Source organism: Ranitomeya variabilis, chromosome 6, assembly GCF_051348905.1.
Source record: "Ranitomeya variabilis isolate aRanVar5 chromosome 6, aRanVar5.hap1, whole genome shotgun sequence".
Taxonomy (NCBI): domain Eukaryota; kingdom Metazoa; phylum Chordata; class Amphibia; order Anura; family Dendrobatidae; genus Ranitomeya; species Ranitomeya variabilis.
Genome location: NC_135237.1, coordinates 580,812,941 through 580,834,791, shown reverse-complemented (window position 1 = coordinate 580,834,791; position 21,851 = coordinate 580,812,941). Strand labels below are relative to the sequence as shown.

The window sequence follows — 21,851 nt, the reverse complement described above, 5'->3', positions numbered from 1 at the left end:
CACAGCAGAGTGTGCTGGAGAGACTATGGTGGGGGAGACTGGATGGGAAGGGACAGCAGAGGATGATGGGATGTACGTGAGGTCACAGCAGAGTGTGCTGGAGAGACTATGGTGGGGAGAGACTGGATGGGAATGGACAGCAGAGGATGATGGGATGTACGAGAGGTCACAGCAGAGTGTGCTGGAGAGACTATGGTGGGGAGATACTGGATGGGAATGGACAGCAGAGGATGATGGGATGTACGAGGGGTCACAGCAGAGTGTGCTGGAGAGACTATGGTGGGGGTTGACTGGATGGAAATGGACAGCAGAGGATGATGGGATGTACGAGAGGTCACAGCAGAGTGTGCTGGAGAGACTATGGTGGGGGAGACTGGATGGGAATGGACAGCAGAGGATGATGGGATGTACGAGAGGTCACAGCAGAGTGTGCTGGAGAGACTATGGTGGGGAGAGACTGGATGGGAATGGACAGCAGAGGATGATGGGATGTACGAGAGGTCACAGCAGAGTGTGCTGGAGAGACTATGGTGGGGAGATACTGGATGGGAATGGACAGCAGAGGATGATGGGATGTACGAGGGGTCACAGCAGAGTGTGCTGGAGAGACTATGGTGGGGGGAGACTGGATGGGAATGGACAGCAGAGGATGATGGAATGTACGAGAGGTCACAGCAGTGTGCTGGAGAGACTGTGGTGGGGGATACTGGATGGGAATGGACAGCAGAGGATGATGGGATCTACGAGGGGTCACAGCAGAGTGTGCTGGAGAGACTATGGTGGGGGTTGACTGGATGGAAATGGACAGCAGAGGATGATGGGATGTACGAGAGGTCACAGCAGAGTGTGCTGGAGAGACTATGGTGGGGGAGACTGGATGGGAATGGACAGCAGAGGATGATGGGATGTACGAGAGGTCACAGCAGAGTGTGCTGGAGAGACTATGGAGGGGGGAGACTGGATGGGAATGGACAGCAGAGGATGATGGGATGTACGAGAGGTCACAGCAGAGTGTGCTGGAGAGACTATGGTGGGGGGAGACTGGATGGGAATGGACAGCCGAGGATGATGGGATGTACGAGGGGTCACAGCAGAGTGTGCTGGAGAGACTATGGTGGGGAGATACTGGATGGGAAGGGACAGCAGAGGATGATGGGATGTACGAGGGGTCACAGCAGAGTGTGCTGGAGAGACTATGGTGGGGAGATACTGGATGGGAATGGACAGCAGAGGATGATGGGATGTACGAGGGGTCACAGCAGAGTGCTGGAGAGACTATGGTGGGGGGAGACTGGATGGGAATGGACAGCAGAGGATGATGGGATATACGAGGGGTCACAGCAGAGTGTGCTGGAGAGACTATGGTGGGGAGAGACTGGATGGGAATGGACAGCAGAGGATGATGGGATGTACGAGGGATCACAGCAGAGTGCTGGAGAGACTATGGTGGGAGATACTGGATGAGAATGGACAGCAGAGGATGATGGGATGTACGAGAGGTCACAGCAGAGTGTGCTGAAGAGACTATGGTGGGGAGATACTGGATGGGAAGGGACAGCAGAGGATGATGGGATGTACGAGAGGTCACAGCAGAGTGTGCTGGAGAGACTATGGTGGGGGGAGACTGGATGGGAATGGACAGCAGAGGATGATGGGATATACGAGGGGTCACAGCAGAGTGTGCTGGAGAGACTATGGTGGGGAGAGACTGGATGGGAATGGACAGCAGAGGATGATGGGATGTACGAGGGGTCACAGCAGTGTGCTGGAGAGACTGTGGTGGGAAGAGACTGGATGGGAAGGGACAGCAGAGGATGATGGGATGTACGAGAGGTCACAGCAGAGTGTGCTGGAGAGACTATGGTGGGGGAGACTGGATGGGAAGGGACAGCAGAGGATGATGGGATGTACGTGAGGTCACAGCAGAGTGTGCTGGAGAGACTATGGTGGGGAGAGACTGGATGGGAATGGACAGCAGAGGATGATGGGATGTACGAGAGGTCACAGCAGAGTGTGCTGGAGAGACTATGGTGGGGAGATACTGGATGGGAATGAACAGCAGAGGATGATGGGATGTACGAGGGATCACAGCAGAGTGCTGGAGAGACTATGGTGGGGGAGACTGGATGGGAAGGGACAGCAGAGGATGATGGGATGTACGAGGGGTCACAGCAGAGTGTGCTGGAGAGACAATGGTGGGGGAGACTGGATGGGAATGGACAGCAGAGGATGATGGGATGTACGAGGGGTCACAGCAGAGTGTGCTGGAGAGACAATGGTGGGGGAGACTGGATGGGAATGGACAGCAGAGGATGATGGGATGTACGAGGGGTCACAGCAGAGTGCTGGAGAGACTATGGTGGGGGAGACTGGATGGGAATGGACAGCCGAGGATGATGGGATGTACGAGGGGTCACAGCAGAGTGTGCTGGAGAGACTATGGTGGGGAGATACTGGATGGGAATGGACAGCAGAGGATGATGGGATGTACGAGGGGTCACAGCAGAGTGCTGGAGAGACTATGGTGGGAGATACTGGATGGGAATGGACAGCAGAGGATGATGGGATGTACGAGGGGTCACAGCAGAGTGTGCTGGAGAGACTATGGTGGGGAGAGACTGGATGGGAATGGACAGCAGAGGATGATGGGATGTACGAGAGGTCACAGCAGAGTGTGCTGGAGAGACTATGGTGGGGGAGACTGGATGGGAATGGACAGCAGAGGATGATGGGATGTACGAGGGGTCACAGCAGTGTGCTGGAGAGACTATGGTGGGGAGATACTGGATGGGAATGGACAGCAGAGGATGATGGGATGTACAAGGGATCACAGCAGAGTGTGCTGGAGAGACTATGGTGGGGAGAGACTGGATGGGAATGGACAGCAGAGGATGATGGGATGTACGAGGGGTCACAGCAGAGTGCTGGAGAGACTATGGTGGGGGGAGACTGGATGGGAAGGGACAGCCGAGGATGATGGGATGTACGAGTGGTCACAGCAGAGTGTGCTGGAGAGACTATGGTGGGGAGATACTGGATGGGAATGGACAGCAGAGGATGATGGGATGTACGAGAGGTCACAGCAGAGTGTGCTGGAGAGACTATGGTGGGGGGAGACTGGATGGGAATGGACAGCCGAGGATGATGGTATGTACGAGGGATCACAGCAGAGTGTGCTGGAGAGACTATGGTGGGGAGAGACTGGATGGGAATGGACAGCAGAGGATGATGGGATGTACGAGGGGTCACAGCAGAGTGCTGGAGAGACTATGGTGGTGGAGACTGGATGGGAATGGACAGCAGAGGATGATGGGATATACGAGGGGTCACAGCAGAGTGTGCTGGAGAGACTATGGTGGGGGGAGACTGGATGGGAATGGACAGCAGAGGATGATGGGATGTACGAGGGGTCACAGCAGAGTGCTGGAGAGACTATGGTGGGGGGAGACTGGATGGGAATGGACAGCAGAGGATGATGGGATGTACGAGGGGTCACAGCAGAGTGTGCTGGAGACACTATGGTGGGGGAGACTGGATGGGAATGGACAGCAGAGGATGATGGGATATACGAGGGGTCACAGCAGAGTGTGCTGGAGAGACTATGGTGGGGGGAGACTGGATGGGAATGGACAGCAGAGGATGATGGGATCTACGAGGGGTCACAGCAGTGTGCTGGAGAGACTATGGTGGGGAGATACTGGATGGAAATGGACAGCAGAGGATGATGGGATGTACGAGAGGTCACAGCAGAGTGTGCTGGAGAGACTATGGTGGGGGAGACTGGATGGGAATGGACAGCAGAGGATGATGGGATGTACGAGAGGTCACAGCAGAGTGTGCTGGAGAGACTATGGTGGGGGGAGACTGGATGGGAAGGGACAGCAGAGGATGATGGGATGTACGAGAGGTCACAGCAGAGTGTGCTGGAGAGACTATGGTGGGGAGATACTGGATGGGAATGGACAGCAGAGGATGATGGGATGTACGAGAGGTCACAGCAGAGTGCTGGAGAGACTATGGTGGGGGGAGACTGGATGGGAATGGACAGCAGAGGATGATGGGATATACGAGGGGTCACAGCAGAGTGTGCTGGAGAGAATATGGTGGGGGGAGACTGGATGAGAAGGGACAGCAGAGGATGATGGGATGTACGAGGGGTCACAGCAGAGTGCTGGAGAGACTATGGTGGGGGGAGACTGGATGGGAATGGACAGCAGAGGATGATGGGATGTACGAGGGGTCACAGCAGAGTGTGCTGGAGAGAATATGGTGGGGGAGACTGGATGGGAATGGACAGCAGAGGATGATGGGATGTACGAGAGGTCACAGCAGTGTGCTGGAGAGAATATGGTGGGGAGATACTGGATGGGAATGGACAGCAGAGGATGATGGGATGTACGAGGGGTCACAGCAGAGTGTGCTGGAGAGACTATGGTGGGGGGAGACTGGATGGGAATGGACAGCAGAGGATGATGGGATGTACGAGGGGTCACAGCAGAGTGTGCTGGAGAGAATATGGTGGGGGAGACTGGATGGGAATGGACAGCAGAGGATGATGGGATGCACGAGAGGTCACAGCAGTGTGCTGGAGAGACTATGGTGGGGGGAGACTGGATGGGAATGGACAGCAGAGGATGATGGGATGTACGAGGGGTCACAGCAGAGTGTGCTGGAGAGAATATGGTGGGGGAGACTGGATGGGAATGGACAGCAGAGGATGATGGGATGTACGAGGGGTCACAGCAGAGTGTGCTGGAGAGAATATGGTGGGGGGAGACTGGATGGGAATGGACAGCAGAGGATGATGGGATGTACGAGAGGTCACAGCAGAGTGTGCTGGAGAGAATATGGTGGGGAGATACTGGATGGGAATGGACAGCAGAGGATGATGGGATGTACGAGGGGTCACATCAGAGTGTGCTGGAGAGAATATGATGAGGGAGACTGGATGGGAATGGACAGCAGAGGATGATGGGATGTACGAGGGATCACAGCAGTGTGCTGGAGAGACTATGGTGGAGGGAGACTGGATGGGAAGGGACAGTAGAGGATGATGGGATGTACGAGATATCACAGCAGAGTGTGCTGGAGAGACTATGGTGGAGGGAGACTGGATGGGAAGGGACAGCAGAGGATGATGGGATGTACGAGGGGTCACAGCAGAGTGTGCTGGAGAGAATATGGTGGGGGGAGACTGGATGGGAAGGGACAGCAGAGGATAATGGGATGTACGAGAGGTCACAGCAGAGTGTGCTGGAGAGACTATGGTGGGGGGAGACTGGATGGGTATGGACAGCAGAGGATGATGGGATGTACGAGGGGTCACAGCAGTGTGCTGGAGAGACTATGGTGGGGGAGACTGGATGGGAAGGGACAGCAGAGGATGATGGGATGTACGAGGGGTCACAGCAGAGTGTGCTGGAGAGACTGGTGGGGAGATACTGGATGGGAAGGGACAGCAGAGGATGATGGGATGTACGAGGGGTCACAGCAGAGTGTGCTGGAGAGTCTATGGTGGGGGGAGACTGGATGGGAATGGACAGCAGAGGATGATGGGATGTACGAGATATCACATCAGAGTGTGCTGGAAAGAATATGGTGGGGGGAGACTGGATGGGAATGGACAGCAGAGGATGATGGGATGTACGAGGGGTCACAGCAGAGTGCTGGAGAGACTATGGTAGGGGAGACTGGATGGGAAGGGACAGCAGAGGATGATGGGATATATGAGGGGTCACAGCAGTGTGTGTTGTGAATTAGACTTTTTTGGCTCCCTCTTGTGGTCACTAGTGGTATGACTCTGGGATTGTCTTTTTTCTGTTTGGCACTCACCTGGGTTGTTAGTCCAGGGGTGTTGCTATATAAACTTCCTGGATCCTTAGTCCAGTGCCTGGCATCGTTGTAATCAGATCCTTCTGTTTGCTCCTGTCCGCTGGTCCTGGTTTTTGCAAAATTAAGCTAAGTCTTGCTTTTTGGTTATTTGGGTTATTTGCTTTGCTTCTATTTTTGTCCAGCTTGTACTAAATGTGATTTCTGACCTTGCTGGAAGCTCTAGGGGGCTGGTGTTCTCCCCCCGGCCGTTAGACGGTTCGGGGGTTCATGTATATACAGCGTGGATATTTTAATAGGGTTTTTTGCTGACCATATAAGTCATCTTACTATATTCTGCTATTAGCTAGTGGGCCTCTCTTTGCTAAATATCTAGTTCATTCTTATGTTTGTCTTTTCCTCTTACCTCACCGTTATTATTTGTTGGGGGCTTGTATCCAACTTTTTGGGGTCTTATCTCTGGAGGCAAGAAAGGTCTTTCTTTTCCCTTCTAGGGTTAGTTAGTTCTCCGGCTGGCGCGAGACGTCTAGAACCAACGTAGGCACGTTCCCCGGCTACTTCTATTTGTGGTGCTAGGATTAGATATATGGTCAGCCCAGTTACCACTGCCCTATGAGCTGGTTTTTTGTGTTTGCAGACTTGGTTATTATTTCTGAGACCCTCTGCCATTGGGGTCATAACAGTATGCCAGGCCAACATTGAATGTTTAATGCATTGAAGAAGTGGGATTACAAGAAAGGAAAGCCTGAGTTTTTTTTTTTTTTTTTCTTTCCTCTCTTTTTTCCTCCCCTTTACCTCTGAGTGGCTTGAGCTTGCTGCAGACATGAATGTCCAGACCTTGATTTCAAGTGTGGACCAGCTTGCTGCTCGTGTGCAGGGCATACAAGATTTTGTTACCAGTAGTCCAATGTCTGAACCTAAAATACCTATTCCTGAACTGTTTTCTGGAGACCGATTTAAGTTTAGGAATTTCAGGAATAATTGTAAATTGTTTCTATCTCTGAGACCCCGTTCATCTGGAGACTCAGCTCAGCAAGTAAAAATTGTTATCTCTTTCTTACGGGGCGACCCTCAGGATTGGGCCTTCTCGCTAGCGCCAGGAGATCCGGCATTGGCAAATATTGATGCGTTTTTTCTGGCGCTCGGGTTGCTTTACGAGGAACCCAACCTTGAAATTCAGGCAGAAAAAGCCTTGCTGGCTATTTCTCAGGGCCAGGATGAAGCTGAAGTGTATTGCCAAAAATTTCGGAAATGGTCCGTGCTTACTCGGTGGAATGAGTGTGCTCTGGCCGCAAATTTCAGAAATGGCCTTTCTGAAGCCATTAAGAATGTGATGGTGGGTTTCTCCATTCCTACAGGTCTGAATGATTCCATGGCGCTGGCTATTCAAATTGACCGGCGTTTGCGGGAGCGCAAAACCGCTAATCCTCTGCTGGTGTTGTCTGAACAAACACCTGATTTGATGCAATGTGATAGAATTCAGACCAGAAATGAGCGGAAAAATCATAGACGTCAGAATGGGTTGTGTTTTTACTGTGGTGATTCTACACATGTTATATCAGCATGCTCTAAACGCCTAACAAGGGTTATTAGTCCTGTCGCCATTGGTAATTTGCAACCTAAATTTATTTTGTCTGTGACTTTAATTTGCTCATTGTCTTCCTACCCTGTTATGGCGTTTGTGGATTCAGGTGCTGCCCTGAGTCTTATGGATCTGTCATTTGCCAAGCGCTGTGGTTTTGTTCTTGAGCCGTTGGTAAATCCTATCCCTCTGAGGGGTATTGACGCTACACCATTGGCGGAAAATAAACCGCAGTTTTGGACACAGGTGACCATGTGCATGACTCCTGAACATCGGGAGGTGATTCGTTTTCTTGTTCTGCATAAAATGCATGATTTGGTCGTTTTGGGTTTGCCATGGTTACAAACTCATAATCCAGTCTTGGATTGGAAGGCAATGTCTGTGTCAAGTTGGGGCTGTCAGGGAATTCATGGTGATTCCCCGCCGGTGTCTATTGCTTCCTCTACTCCTTCGGAAGTTCCTGAGTATTTGTCTGATTACCAGGATGTATTCAGCGAGTCCAGGTCCAGTGCTCTCCCTCCTCATAGGGACTGTGACTGCGCTATAGATTTGATTCCAGGTAGTAAATTTCCTAAGGGAAGATTATTTAATCTGTCTGTACCTGAGCATACCGCAATGCGTTCGTATATCAAGGAATCTCTGGAGAAGGGGCATATCCGTCCATCCTCTTCCCCTCTTGGTGCGGGATTCTTTTTTGTGGCCAAGAAGGACGGATCTTTGAGACCTTGTATTGACTATCGGCTTTTGAATAGAATCACTGTTAAATTTCAGTATCCTTTGCCTCTGTTGTCGGACTTGTTTGCCCGGATTAAAGGTGCCAAGTGGTTCACCAAGATAGATCTTCGTGGTGCGTACAACCTTGTGCGCATTAAGCAGGGAGATGAATGGAAAACTGCATTTAATACGCCCGAAGGTCATTTTGAGTACTTGGTGATTCCTTTTGGGCTCTCTAATGCTCCTTCAGTGTTTCAGTCCTTTATGCATGATATTTTCCGGAAGTATCTGGATAAATTTATGATCGTTTATCTGGATGATATTCTGTTTTTTTCTGATGACTGGGACTCGCATGTGGAGCAGGTCAGGATGGTGTTTCAGGTTTTGCGCGAGAATGCGTTGTTTGTTAAGGGCTCAAAGTGTCTCTTTGGAGTACAGAAGGTTCCCTTTTTGGGGTTTATTTTTTCCCCTTCTGCAGTGGAGATGGACCCAGTCAAGATCCGAGCTATTCATGATTGGACTCAGCCCACGTCAGTTAAGAGTCTTCAGAAGTTCTTGGGTTTTGCTAACTTCTACCGTCGTTTTATTGCTAATTTTTCTAGCATTGTTAAACCTTTGACGGATATGACCAAGAAAGGTTCTGATGTTGCTAACTGGGCTCCTGCAGCCGTGGAGGCTTTCCAGGAGTTGAAGCGCCGGTTTACTTCGGCGCCTGTTTTGTGCCAGCCTGATGTCTCACTTCCCTTTCAGGTTGAAGTGGATGCTTCTGAGATTGGGGCAGGGGCCATTTTGTCGCAGAGAGGCCCTGGTTGCTCTGTGATGAGACCTTGTGCCTTTTTCTCTAGGAAGTTTTCGCCTGCTGAGCGGAATTATGATGTTGGCAATCGGGAGTTGTTGGCCATGAAGTGGGCATTTGAGGAGTGGCGTCATTGGCTCGAGGGTGCTAAGCATCGTGTGGTGGTCTTGACTGATCACAAAAATTTGATGTATCTCGAGTCTGCTAAACGCCTGAATCCTAGACAGGCCCGCTGGTCATTGTTTTTCTCCCGTTTTGACTTTGTGGTCTCGTATTTACCAGGTTCAAAGAATGTGAAGGCTGATGCTCTTTCAAGGAGCTTTGTGCCTGACTCTCCGGGAGTCGCAGAACCCGTTGGTATTCTTAAAGAGGGAGTTATCTTGTCAGCCATTTCTCCGGATTTGCAACGTGTGTTGCAGAGATTTCAGGCTGGGAGACCTGATTCTTGTCCACCTGACAGACTGTTTGTTCCTGATAAGTGGACCAGCAGAGTCATTTCCGAGGTTCATTCCTCGGTGTTGGCAGGGCATCCGGGAATTTTTGGCACCAGAGATCTGGTGGCTAGGTCCTTTTGGTGGCCTTCCTTGTCTCGGGATGTGCGGTCGTTTGTGCAGTCCTGTGGGACTTGTGCTCGGGCTAAACCTTGCTGTTCTCGTGCCAGCGAGTTGCTCTTGCCCTTGCCTGTCCCGAAGAGGCCTTGGACACACATTTCCATGGATTTCATTTCAGATCTTCCGGTTTCTCAGGGCATGTCTGTCATCTGGGTGGTATGTGATCGCTTTTCTAAGATGGTCCATTTGGTACCTTTGCCTAAGCTGCCTTCCTCTTCCGATCTGGTTCCTGTGTTCTTTCAGAATGTGGTTCGTTTACACGGCATTCCTGAGAATATTGTGTCTGACAGAGGATCCCAGTTTGTTTCCAGGTTCTGGCGATCCTTTTGTGCTAGGATGGGCATTGATTTGTCGTTTTCGTCTGCCTTTCATCCTCAGACTAATGGACAAACGGAGCGAACTAATCAGACTCTGGAGGCTTATTTGAGGTGTTTTGTTTCTGCGGATCAGGATGATTGGGTGACCTTCTTGCCGTTGGCTGAGTTTGCCCTTAATAATCGGGCTAGTTCCGCTACATTGGTTTCGCCTTTTTTCTGCAACTCTGGTTTCCATCCTCGTTTTTCCTCGGGACATGTGGAGCCTTCTGACTGTCCTGGGGTAGATTCTGTGGTGGATAGGTTGCAGCAGATCTGGAATCATGTGGTGGACAACTTGAAGTTGTCACAGGAGAAGGCTCAGCGTTTTGCCAACCGCCGCCGCGGTGTGGGTACCCGACTTCGTGTTGGGGATTTGGTATGGCTGTCTTCTCGATTTGTTCCTATGAAGGTCTCCTCTCCTAAATTTAAGCCTCGCTTCATCGGTCCTTACAAGATATTGGAAATCCTTAATCCGGTGTCCTTTCGCTTGGATCTTCCGGTGTCGTTTGCCATTCACAACGTGTTCCATAGGTCTTTGTTGCGGCGGTACGTTGTGCCTGTGGTTCCTTCTGTTGAGCCTCCTGCTCCGGTGTTGGTTGAGGGCGAGTTGGAGTACGTGGTGAAGATCTTGGATTCTCGTCTCTCCAGGCGGAGGCTTCAGTATCTGGTCAAGTGGAAGGGCTATGGTCAGGAGGATAATTCCTGGGTGGTTGCCTCTGATGTGCATGCGGCCGATTTAGTTCGTGCCTTTCACGCTGCTCATCCTGATCGCCCTGGTGGTCTTGGTGAGGGTTCGGTGACCCCTCCTTAAGGGGGGGTACTGTTGTGAATTAGTCTTTTTGGCTCCCTCTTGTGGTCACTAGTGATATGACTCTGGGATTGTCTTTCTTCACTTTGGCACTCACCTGGGCCGTTAGTCCAGGGGTGTTGCTATATTAACTTCCTGGATCCTTAGTCCAGTGCCTGGCATCGTTGTAATCAGATCCTTCTGTTTGCTCCTGTCCGCTGGTCCTGGTTTTTGCAAAATTAAGCTAAGTCTTGCTTTTTGGTTATTTGGGTTATTTGCTTTGCTTCTATTTTTGTCCAGCTTGTACTAAATGTGATTTGTGACCTTGCTGGAAGCTCTAGGGGTGCTGGTGTTCTCCCCCCGGCCGTTAGACGGTTCGGGGGTTCTTGAATATCCAGCGTGGATATTTTAATAGGGTTTTTTGCTGACCATATAAGTCATCTTACTATATTCTGCTATTAGCTAGTGGGCCTCTCTTTGCTAAATACCTAGTTCATTCTTATGTTTGTCTTTTCCTCTTACCTCACCGTTATTATTTGTTGGGGGCTTGTATCCAACTTTTTGGGGTCTTATCTCTGGAGGCAAGAAAGGTCTTTCTTTTCCCTTCTAGGGTTAGTTAGTTCTCCGGCTGGCGCGAGACGTCTAGAACCAACGTAGGCACGTTCCCCGGCTACTTCTATTTGTGGTGCTAGGATTAGATATATGGTCAGCCCAGTTACCACTGCCCTATGAGCTGGTTTTTTGTGTTTGCAGACTTGGTTATTATTTCTGAGACCCTCTTCCATTGGGGTCATAACAAGTGTGTGCTGGAGAGACTATGGTGGGGGGAGACTGGATGGGAATGGACAGCAGAGGATGATGGGATGTACGAGGGATCACAGCAGTGTGCTGGAGAGAATATGGTGGGGAGAGACTGGATGGGAAGGGACAGCAGAGGATAATGGGATGTACGAGATATCACAGCAGAGTGTGCTGGAGAGACTATGGTGGGGGGAGACTGGTTGGGTATGGACAGCAGAGGATGATGGGATGTACGAGGGGTCACAGCAGAGTGCTGGAGAGACTATGGTGGGGGGAGACTGGATGGGAATGGACAGCAGAGGATGATGGGATCTACGAGGGGTCACAGCAGAGTGCTGGAGAGACTATGGTGGGGAGATACTGGATGGGAATGGACAGCAGAGGATGATGGGATGTACGAGGGGTCACAGCAGTGTGCTGGAGAGACTATGGTGGGAGATACTGGATGGGAAGGGACAGCAGAGGATGATGGGATGTACGAGGGGTCACAGCAGAGTGTGCTGGAGAGACTGTGGTGGGGAGAGACTGGATGGGAAGGGACAGCAGAGGATGATGGGATGTACGAGGGGTCACAGCAGTGTGCTGGAGAGACTATGGTGGGGAGATACTGGATGGGAAGGGACAGCAGAGGATGATGGGATATACGAGGGGTCACAGCAGAGTGTGCTGGAGAGACTATGGTGGGGAGAGACTGGATGGGAAGGGACAGCAGAGGATGATGGGATGTACGAGGGGTCACAGCAGAGTGTGCTGGAGAGACTATGGTGGGGAGAGACTGGATGGGAATGGACAGCAGAGGATGATGGGATGTACGAGGGATCACAGCAGAGTGTGCTGGAGAGACTATGGTGGGGGGAGACTGGATGGGAATGGACAGCAGAGGATGATGGGATGTACGAGAGGTCACAGCAGAGTGTGCTGGAGAGACTATGGTGGGGTTGACTGGATGGGAATGGACAGCAGAGGATGATGGGATGTACGAGAGGTCACAGCAGAGTGTGCTGGAGAGACTATGGTGGGGGAGATACTGGATGGGAATGGACAGCAGAGGATGATGGGATGTACGAGGGATCACTGCAGTGTGCTGGAGAGACTATGGTGGGGAGAGACTGGATGGGAAGAGACAGCAGAGGATGATGGGATGTACGAGGGGTCACAGCAGAGTGTGCTGGAGAGACTATGGTGGGGAGACTGGATGGGAATGGACAGCAGAGGATGATGGGATATACGAGGGGTCACAGCAGTGTGTGCTGGAGAGACTATGGTGGGGGGAGACTGGATGGGTATGGACAGCAGAGGATGATGGGATGTACGAGGGGTCACAGCAGAGTGCTGGAGAGACTATGGTGGGGGGAGACTGGATGGGAATGGACAGCAGAGGATGATGGGATCTACGAGGGGTCACAGCAGAGTGTGCTGGAGAGACTATGGTGGGGAGATACTGGATGGGAATGGACAGCAGAGGATGATGGGATGTACGAGGGATCACTGCAGAGTGTGCTGGAGAGAATATGGTGGGGAGAGACTGGATGGGAAGGGACAGCAGAGGATGATGGGATGTACGAGGGGTCACAGCAGAGTGTGCTGGAGAGACTATGGTGGGGGGAGACTGGATGGGTATGGACAGCAGAGGATGATGGGATGTACGAGGGGTCACAGCAGAGTGCTGGAGAGACTATGGTGGGGGGAGACTGGATGGGAATGGACAGCAGAGGATGATGGGATGTACGAGGGGTCACAGCAGAGTGCTGGAGAGACTATGGTGGGGGGAGACTGGATGGGAATGGACAGCAGAGGATGATGGGATCTACGAGGGGTCACAGCAGAGTGTGCTGGAGAGACTATGGTGGGGAGATACTGGATGGGAATGGACAGCAGAGGATGATGGGATGTACGAGGGATCACTGCAGAGTGTGCTGGAGAGAATATGGTGGGGAGAGACTGGATGGGAAGGGACAGCAGAGGATGATGGGATGTACGAGGGGTCACAGCAGAGTGTGCTGGAGAGACTATGGTGGGGGGAGACTGGATGGGTATGGACAGCAGAGGATGATGGGATGTACGAGGGGTCACAGCAGAGTGCTGGAGAGACTATGGTGGGGGGAGACTGGATGGGAATGGACAGCAGAGGATGATGGGATCTACGAGGGGTCACAGCAGAGTGTGCTGGAGAGACTATGGTGGGGAGATACTGGATGGGAATGGACAGCAGAGGATGATGGGATGTACGAGGGATCACTGCAGAGTGTGCTGGAGAGAATATGGTGGGGAGAGACTGGATGGGAAGGGACAGCAGAGGATGATGGGATGTACGAGGGGTCACAGCAGAGTGTGCTGGAGAGACTGGTGGGGAGATACTGGATGGGAAGGGACAGCAGAGGATGATGGGATGTACGAGGGGTCACAGCAGAGTGTGCTGGAGAGACTATGGTGGGGAGAGACTGGATGGGAATGGACAGCAGAGGATGATGGGATGTACGAGGGGTCACAGCAGTGTGCTGGAGAGACTATGGTGGGAGATACTGGATGGGAATGGACAGCAGAGGATGATGGGATGTACGAGAGGTCACAGCAGAGTGTGCTGGAGAGACTATGGTGGGGAGATACTGGATGGGAATGGACAGCAGAGGATGATGGGATGTACGAGAGGTCACAGCAGTGTGTGCTGGAGAGACTATGGTGGGGAGAGACTGGATGGGAAGGGACAGCAGAGGATGATGGGATGTACGAGGGGTCACAGCAGAGTGTGCTGGAGAGACTGTGGTGGGGAGAGACTGGATGGGAAGGGACAGCAGAGGATGATGGGATGTACGAGGGGTCACAGCAGAGTGCTGGAGAGACTATGGTGGGGAGATACTGGATGGGAAGGGACAGCAGAGGATGATGGGATATATGAGAGGTCACAGCGGAGTGTGCTGGAGAGAATATGTGGGGGGAGACTGGATGGTGGGAAGGGACAGCAGAGGATGATGGGATGTACGAGGGGTCACAGCGGAGAAGCCATGCATAGCGGTTGTAGTTGTGGTGGGAGAGGATGAGGGCACAATGCTGGTAGATGTTTCATGGTCTTGCCCCCTGTAGGAGTCCTCTGTGCTGCACATCCCATCTCTGCGCTGCCCCCTGTGGGCGTCCACAAGCTGGTGGAGTCTATCAGTGTCTTGCAGTTGGAGAGAGCCCGTCTCCAGGAGGAGGTGGGAGACCTGAAGCAGGACCTGGAACAGAAGGAGAGAGAGCAGCAGCGAGCGGCGGACGTCCTGCAGCAACAGGTGGGGAGATTAGGAATAGACTGGGTGAGGGAAGGCGCCTCAGCGGAGCACATCCATGAGCTGTGATTGAGTGATTTCTGCTGTGTGGGTGGGACGAGGCCTGTGATTGGACAGTCATTTCTGTGATTGGGCAGGCCTGTGATTGGGCGGTTTCTGTTCTTGAGGAGGGCAGGCCTGTGATTGGGTAGTCTTCTCTGTGGCCGGGGGAGGCCTGTGATTGGGCAGTCTCTGTCCTGTGGCTGGGGGAGGCCTGTGATTGGGCAGTCTCTGCCCTGTGGCTGGGGAGGCCTGTGATTGGGCAGTTTTTGCTCTGTGGACAGGTGAGGCCTGTGATTGGGCAGTCTCTGCCCTGTGGCTGGGTGAGGCCTGTGATTGGGCAGTTTTTGCTCTGTGGCTGGGGAGGCCTGTGATTGGGCAGTTTTTGCTCTGTGGCTGGGGAGGCCTGTGATTGGGCAGTCTCTGTCCTGTGGCTGGGGGAGGCCTGTGATTGGGCAGTTTTTGCTCTGTGGCTGGGGAGGCCTGTGATTGGGCATTCTCTGTCCTGTGGCTGGGGGAGGCCTGTGATTGGGCAGTTTTTGCTCTGTGGCCGGGGAGGCCTGTGATTGGGCAGTTTTTGCTCTGTGGCTGGGGAGGCCTGTGATTGGGCATTCTCTGTCCTGTGGCTGGGGGAGGCCTGTGATTGGGCAGTTTTTGCTCTGTGGCCGGGGAGGCCTGTGATTGGGCAGTTTTTGCTCTGTGGCTGGGGAGGCCTGTGATTGGGCAGTTTTTGCTCTGTGGCCGGGGAGGCCTGTGATTGGGCAGTTTTTGCTCTGTGGCTGGGGAGGCCTGTGATTGGGCAGTTTTTGCTCTGTGGCCGGGGAGGCCTGTGATTGGGCAGTTTTTGCTCTGTGGCTGGGGAGGCCTGTGATTGGGCATTCTCTGTCCTGTGGCTGGGGGAGGCCTGTGATTGGGCAGTTTTTGCTCTGTGGCCGGGGAGGCCTGTGATTGGGCAGTTTTTGCTCTGTGGCTGGGGAGGCCTGTGATTGGGCAGTCTCTGTCCTGTGGCTGGGGGAGTCCTGTGATTGGGCAGTTTTTGCTCTGTGGACAGGTGAGGCCTGTGATTGGGCAGTTTTTGCTCTGTGGCTGGGGAGGCCTGTGATTGGGCAGTTTTTGTTCTGTGGACAGGTGAGGCCTGTGATTGGGCAGTCTCTGTCCTGTGGCTGGGGGAGGCCTGTGATTGGGCAGTTTTTGCTCTGTGGACAGGTGAGGCCTGTGATTGGGCAGTCTCTGTCCTGTGGCTGGGGAGGCCTGTGATTGGGCAGTTTTTGCTCTGTGGACAGGTGAGTGTTATGGTTCTCAATGGCAAGAGAACATAGCCCAGCAAACATACGAACTAGCTCTTGGAAGGATGGAAACTAAACTGACCATGAACTAAACCTGCCGCACAACTAACAGTAGCCGGGTAGCGTAGCCTGCGTTTTATCCCTAGACGCCCAGCGCCGGCCGGAGGACTAACTAATCCTGGCAGAGGAAAATATAGTCCTGGCTCACCTCTAGAGAAATTTCCCCGAAAGGCAGACAGAGGCCCCCACAAATATTGGCGGTGATTTTAGATGAAATGACAAACGTAGTATGAAAATAGGTTTAGCAAAATTGAGGTCCGCTTACTAGATAGCAGGAAGACAGAAAGGGCACTTTCATGGTCAGCTGAAAACCCTATCAAAATACCATCCTGAAATTACTTTAAGACTCTAGTATTAACTCATAACATCAGAGTGGCAATTTCAGATCACAAGAGCTTTCCAGACACAGAAACGAAACTACAGCTGTGAACTGGAACAAAATGCAAAAACAAACAAGGACAAAGTCCAACTTAGCTGGGAGTTGTCTAGCAGCAGGAACATGCACAGCAAGGCTTCTGATTACAATGTTGACCGGCATGGAAGTGACAGAGGAGCAAGGCTAAATAGCGACTCCCACATCCTGATGGAAACAGGTGAACAGAGAGGATGATGCACACCAGTTCAATTCCACCAGTGGCCACAGGGGGAGCCCAAAATCCAATTTCACAACAGGTGAGGCCTGTGATTGGGCAGTCTCTGTCCTGTGGCTGGGGGAGGCCTGTGATTGGGCAGTCTCTGCCCTGTGGCTGGGGAGGCCTGTGATTGGGCAGTTTTTGCTCTGTGGACAGGTGAGGCCTGTGATTGGGCAGTCTCTGTCCTGTGGCTGGGGGAGGCCTGTGATTGGGCAGTCTCTGCCCTGTGGCTGGGGAGGCCTGTGATTGGGCAGTTTTTGCTCTGTGGACAGGTGAGGCCTGTGATTGGGCAGTCTCTGTCCTGTGGCTGGGGGAGGCCTGTGATTGGGCAGTCTCTGTCCTGTGGCTGGGGGAGGCCTGTGATTGGGCAGTCTCTGTCCTGTGGCTGGGGGAGGCCTGTGATTGGGCAGTCTCTGTCCTGTGGCTGGGGGAGGCCTGTGATTGGGCAGTCTCTGCCCTGTGGCTGGGGAGGCCTGTGATTGGGCAGTTTTTGCTCTGTGGACAGGTGAGGCCTGTGATTGGGCAGTCTCTGCCCTGTGGCTGGGGAGGCCTGTGATTGGGCAGTTTTTGCTCTGTGGACAGGTGAGGCCTGTGATTGGGCATTCTCTGTCCTGTGGCTGGGGGAGGCCTGTGATTGGGCAGTTTTTGCTCTGTGGACAGGTGAGGCCTGTGATTGGGCAGTTTTTGCTCTGTGGCCGGGGAGGCCTGTGATTGGGCAGTTTTTGCTCTGTGGCTGGGGAGGCCTGTGATTGGGCAGTTTTTGCTCTGTGGCTGGGGAGGCCTGTGATTGGGCAGTCTCTGTCCTGTGGCTGGGGGAGGCCTGTGATTGGAGTGTTCGTTTTATGTTTGGGGCTTCTGGGTAATATTATTCTGCAGATGTTTAATGCATTTTTTCCCCCCTCAGGTTGAAGAACTGAAGGTGAAGATCCAGGAGCGTGAGGAGGACTTGTCCCAGCTGAGAGCAGAGATGGTGAGACGCCATCTATAAGTGCAGAGCGAGGGCACTGCTGTGTGAAGCCTGTGGGGGGCGCTATGGTGCTACCTCAAGGCTCTCTAAATGCAGAATATATTATATGAAGATCTGAGGTTGTGGGTTGTAATAATCTCGTATCTAGCAATGCAACTATTTTTATTCCATACATCCATGGTTGTACAACAAATCCACATTGATGGCCAAACTACGATGTCCTCAGTCCACAAGTTCCCAATCCGAGGCCGGTTGTTCCTCTGGCCCCGTATCCGGCGATAACCACTGTCCCAAGTTTTGGTTGGCCCACAGCTTTTGGTATCTCCAACCGGTATAGTGTGCAGTCACAGCCTATGTTCCTCCAGATGATGGATATCATGACCATAGCTCATGGAGACCCCTCCAGCCAACAACAACATTTCTTTGTGAGTCCTTCATACTCCAAGCTGCCCCCAGAATTGAGCCCGGCCCTTGGTGAACACTCCCAAAGCTAACTGCATTGTTGGGGGCACCTCCCTCAGGCTGAGCCCCATCACCTGAGATTGCACGTGAGACCCCCTGTGTTGATGACTCCCCGGGGTCTACAATCCCCATCCACTAAATGGGCCTAGGGCTGGAAGTACAATGGCGTGAGTCCTGGAGATACAGAGGGGATTGATAGGGGGAGTGCTTCACATTTACCCTTAGCTGTCTGGCCTTAGGTTTACATAAGATCTATCCTGCTCGTCTTCCTCTGCTTACTGTCACTGACTGGAAACATTGATTCCTGAGGATGAACTGACGAGCGAGGAAATCGCTAATAAATCACAGCAATATTGACGTAAGCGGTGCTCCGTGCTGGAGAAAGTCTCTAAGTCTTAGAGCTGTGGACTCCACTCTACGTGCTTTGGTCCAATAGTCTTTAGTCCGTGGCCAGCTCCTCACAACTGATATCATGTGCAGGGCGTCACCGACTCTGAGAAGCAGATCCAGAACTTGTCTGTGGAGAACCAGAACCTGAGGCAAAATCTGAGTGTCACCCAGGGGCTCCTGGAGAAACTGGCGGCCATCACCGGGCAGCCCTCCGCGCAACTCGCCAAGGTACATGATGGTGGAGAATGGCGGGAGGAGGATGGGGTGTGCAGACTGTGCTCATGTAGAAGCTTAGAGACTATGTATATGGGGGTGTAGGGTATATAGGGGATATTCGGTTGACATTTTGGTCCTGGCTTCACTGGAGATCTCTGCACTCTGGCGATCTTTGTGTGCTCTGGCGATCTCTCTGTGTGCTCTGGGGATATCTCTCTGTGTGCTCTGGGAATATCTCTCTGTGTGCTCTGGGGATATCTCTCTGTGTGCTCTGGCAATCTCTCTCTGTGCTCTGGCAATCTCTCTGTGTGCTCTGGCGATCTCTCTCTGTGCTCTGGCGATCTCTCTGTGCGCTCTGGCGATCTCTCTCTGTGTGCTCTGGCAATCTCTCTCTGTGCTCTGGCAATCTCTCTCTGTGTGCTCTGGGGATCTCTCTCTGTGTGCTCTGGCGATCTCTCTGTGTGTGCTCTGGGGATCTCTCTCTGTGCTCTGGCGATCTCTCTCTGTGCTCTGGCGATCTCTCTCTGTGCTCTGGCGATCTCTCTGTGCTCTGGCGATCTCTGTGTGCTCTGGCGATCTCTGTGTGCTCTGGCGATCTCTGTGTGCTCTGGCGATCTCTGTGTGCTCTGGCGATCTCTCTCTGTGCTCTGGCGATCTCTCTCTGTGTGCTCTGGCGATCTCTCTCTGTGTGCTCTGGCGATCTCTCTCTGTGTGCTCTGGCGATCTCTCTCTGTGTGCTCTGGGGATCTCTCTCTGTGTGCTCTGGGGATCTTTCTCTATGTGCTCTGGGGATCTCTCTCTGTGTGCGCTCTGGCGATCTCTCTGTGTGCTCTGGCGATCTCTGTGTGTGCTCTGGCTATCTCTCTGTGTGCTCTGGGGATCTCTCTGTGTGCTCTGGGGATCTCTCTGTGTGCTCTGGGGATCTCTCTGTGTGCTCTGGGGATCTCTCTGTGTGCTCTGGGGATCTCGCTCTGTGCTTTGGGGATCTCGCTCTGTGCTCTGGGGATCTCTCTCTGTGCTCTGGCGATCTCTCTCTCTGTATGCCCTCTGGGGATCTCTCTCTGTATGCCCTCTGGGGATCTCCCTCTGTGTGCTTTGGCGATCCCTCTCTGTGCTCTGGGGATCTCTGTGTGCTCTTGGGATCTCTGTGTGCTCTGGGGATCTCTGTGTGCTCTGGGGATCTCTGTGTGCTCTGGGGATCTCTGTGTGCTCTGGCAATCTCTCTCTGTGTGCTTTAGGGATCTCTCTGTGTGCTTTAGGGATCTCTCTCGGTGTGCTCTGGGGATCTCTCTCTGTGTGCTCTGGCGATCTCTCTCTGTGTGCTCTAAGGATCTCTGCTCTGGGGATCTCTCTCTGTATGCCCTCTGGGGATCTCTCTCTCTGTATGCCCTCTGGGGATCTCTCTCTCTGTGTGCTCTGGGGATCTCTCTGTGTGCTCTGGCGATCTCTCTCTGTGTGCTCTGGCGATCTCTCTCTGTGTGCTCTGGCAATCTCTCTGTGTGCGCTCTGGCGATCTCTGTGTGCTCTGGCGATCTCTCTGTGTGCTCTGGCGATCTCTCTGTGTGCTCTGGCGATCTCTCTGTGTGCTCTGGGGATCTCTCTGTGTGCTCTGGGGATCTCTCTGTGTGCTCTGGGGATCTCTCTGTGTGCTCTGGGGATCTCGCTCTGTGCTCTGGGGATCTCGCTCTGTGCTCTGGGGATCTCGCTCTGTGCTCTGGGGATCTCGCTCTGTGCTCTGGGGATCTCTGTTGTGGATTCTGTTTGTGGGCTCCCTCTGGTGGTTACTGCTGGTACTGGGTGACTTTGGTGGGTTGCGGCCTTTGGTTTCCACCTGTCCATCAGTGGCTGGGTGTTTCCTATTTTACCTGGCCTTTCTGTCATTTCCCTTGCCGGCTATCAATGTATTCAGATGTGCTCTGTTTGGTTCCTGACTACCTGCTCCCAGATCTTTCAGGATAAGCTAAGTGCTGATTTTCAGTTGTTTGGTTTTTTGTCCAGCTTGCTTATTATGTCTCTATGCTAGCTGGTAGCTCTAGTGGACTGAGGTTCTCCCCATGTGCCATGAGTTGGCACATGGGTTCTTGTAATCTCAGGATGGTTTTTTGATTAGGGTTTTTTGCTGACCGCTCAGTCCCCTTTTGTATCGTTCTGCTTTCTAGTTTACAGCGGGCCTCAATTTGCTAAAACTATATATATCATCTCTATGTGTGTGCCTTCCTCTCATTTCACCGTCAATACATGTGGGGGGCAACTATATCTTTTGGGGTTCATTCCGCTGGAGGCAAGTGAGGTCTTTATTTTCTCTGCAGTGCTAGTTAGCTCTTAGGCTGGTGCGTGGCGTCTAGAACCAACGTAGGCACGCTCCCTGGCTATCTCTAGTTGCGTTTGTCAGGCGTAGGGCAGCGGTCAGCCCAGGTTCCATCACCCTAGAGCTCGTCCGTAATATATTTGTACTTTGCTTGTCCTGTGCTATCCCTAGCCATTGGGATTCATGACAGTATAGCCGGCCCACAAAGTGTTAATTGTTTGGGCTGAAGCAGGAGAAAGAGAAGTGTTTAAGGGAAATTTTTTTTTTTTTTTCCCTTCAGAGTTTTGCTGCCTAGCCCTTAATTGCTGTCTAGCTGCTTCTTACCTCCTCTTAACCCTTGAATGGCTCTGATCTTAGCTGTTTAACATGGATGTCCAGAGTTTGGCTTCCAGCCTGAGTAATCTCGCGGCAAAAGTTCAAAACATACAGGATTTTGTTGTTCACACTCCCATGTCTGAACCTAGAATTCCTATTCCAGAGTTCTTTTCTGGAGATAGATCTACCTTCCTGAATTTCAGGAACAATTGTAAATTGTTTCTCTCTTTGAAATCTCGCTCCTCTGGAGACCCTGCTCAACAGGTCAAGATTGTAATATCTTTCCTGCGGGGCGACCCTCAGAATTGGGCATTTGCATTGGCACCAGGGGATCCTGCATTGCTCAGTGTGGATGCGTTTTTTCTGGCATTGGGATTGCTCTATGAGGAACCTAACCTGGAGATTCAGGCTGAAAAGGCTTTATTAGCCCTCTCTCA

The 21,851-nt window shown here is 52.4% G+C and overlaps 1 protein-coding gene across 11 annotated transcripts in view; it reads left to right on the top strand.

The window, feature by feature from the left end:
* The window catches only part of LOC143783165 (kinesin-like protein KIFC3), a 314,549-nt gene that overhangs the window by 157,471 nt on the left and 135,227 nt on the right, over positions 1-21,851 (top strand). For all 11 annotated transcript variants that reach the window (XR_013217103.1, XR_013217101.1, XR_013217102.1 and 8 more), the window contains exons 5-7: positions 14,558-14,742; positions 17,661-17,726; positions 18,666-18,803. Coding sequence is in view for 4 of the 11 variants with exons in the window: in XM_077271524.1 (XP_077127639.1) it covers positions 14,558-14,742; positions 17,661-17,726; positions 18,666-18,803 (389 nt within the window). In the remaining 7 variants the exon portion in view is untranslated. The remainder of the gene's footprint in view (positions 1-14,557; positions 14,743-17,660; positions 17,727-18,665; positions 18,804-21,851) is intronic.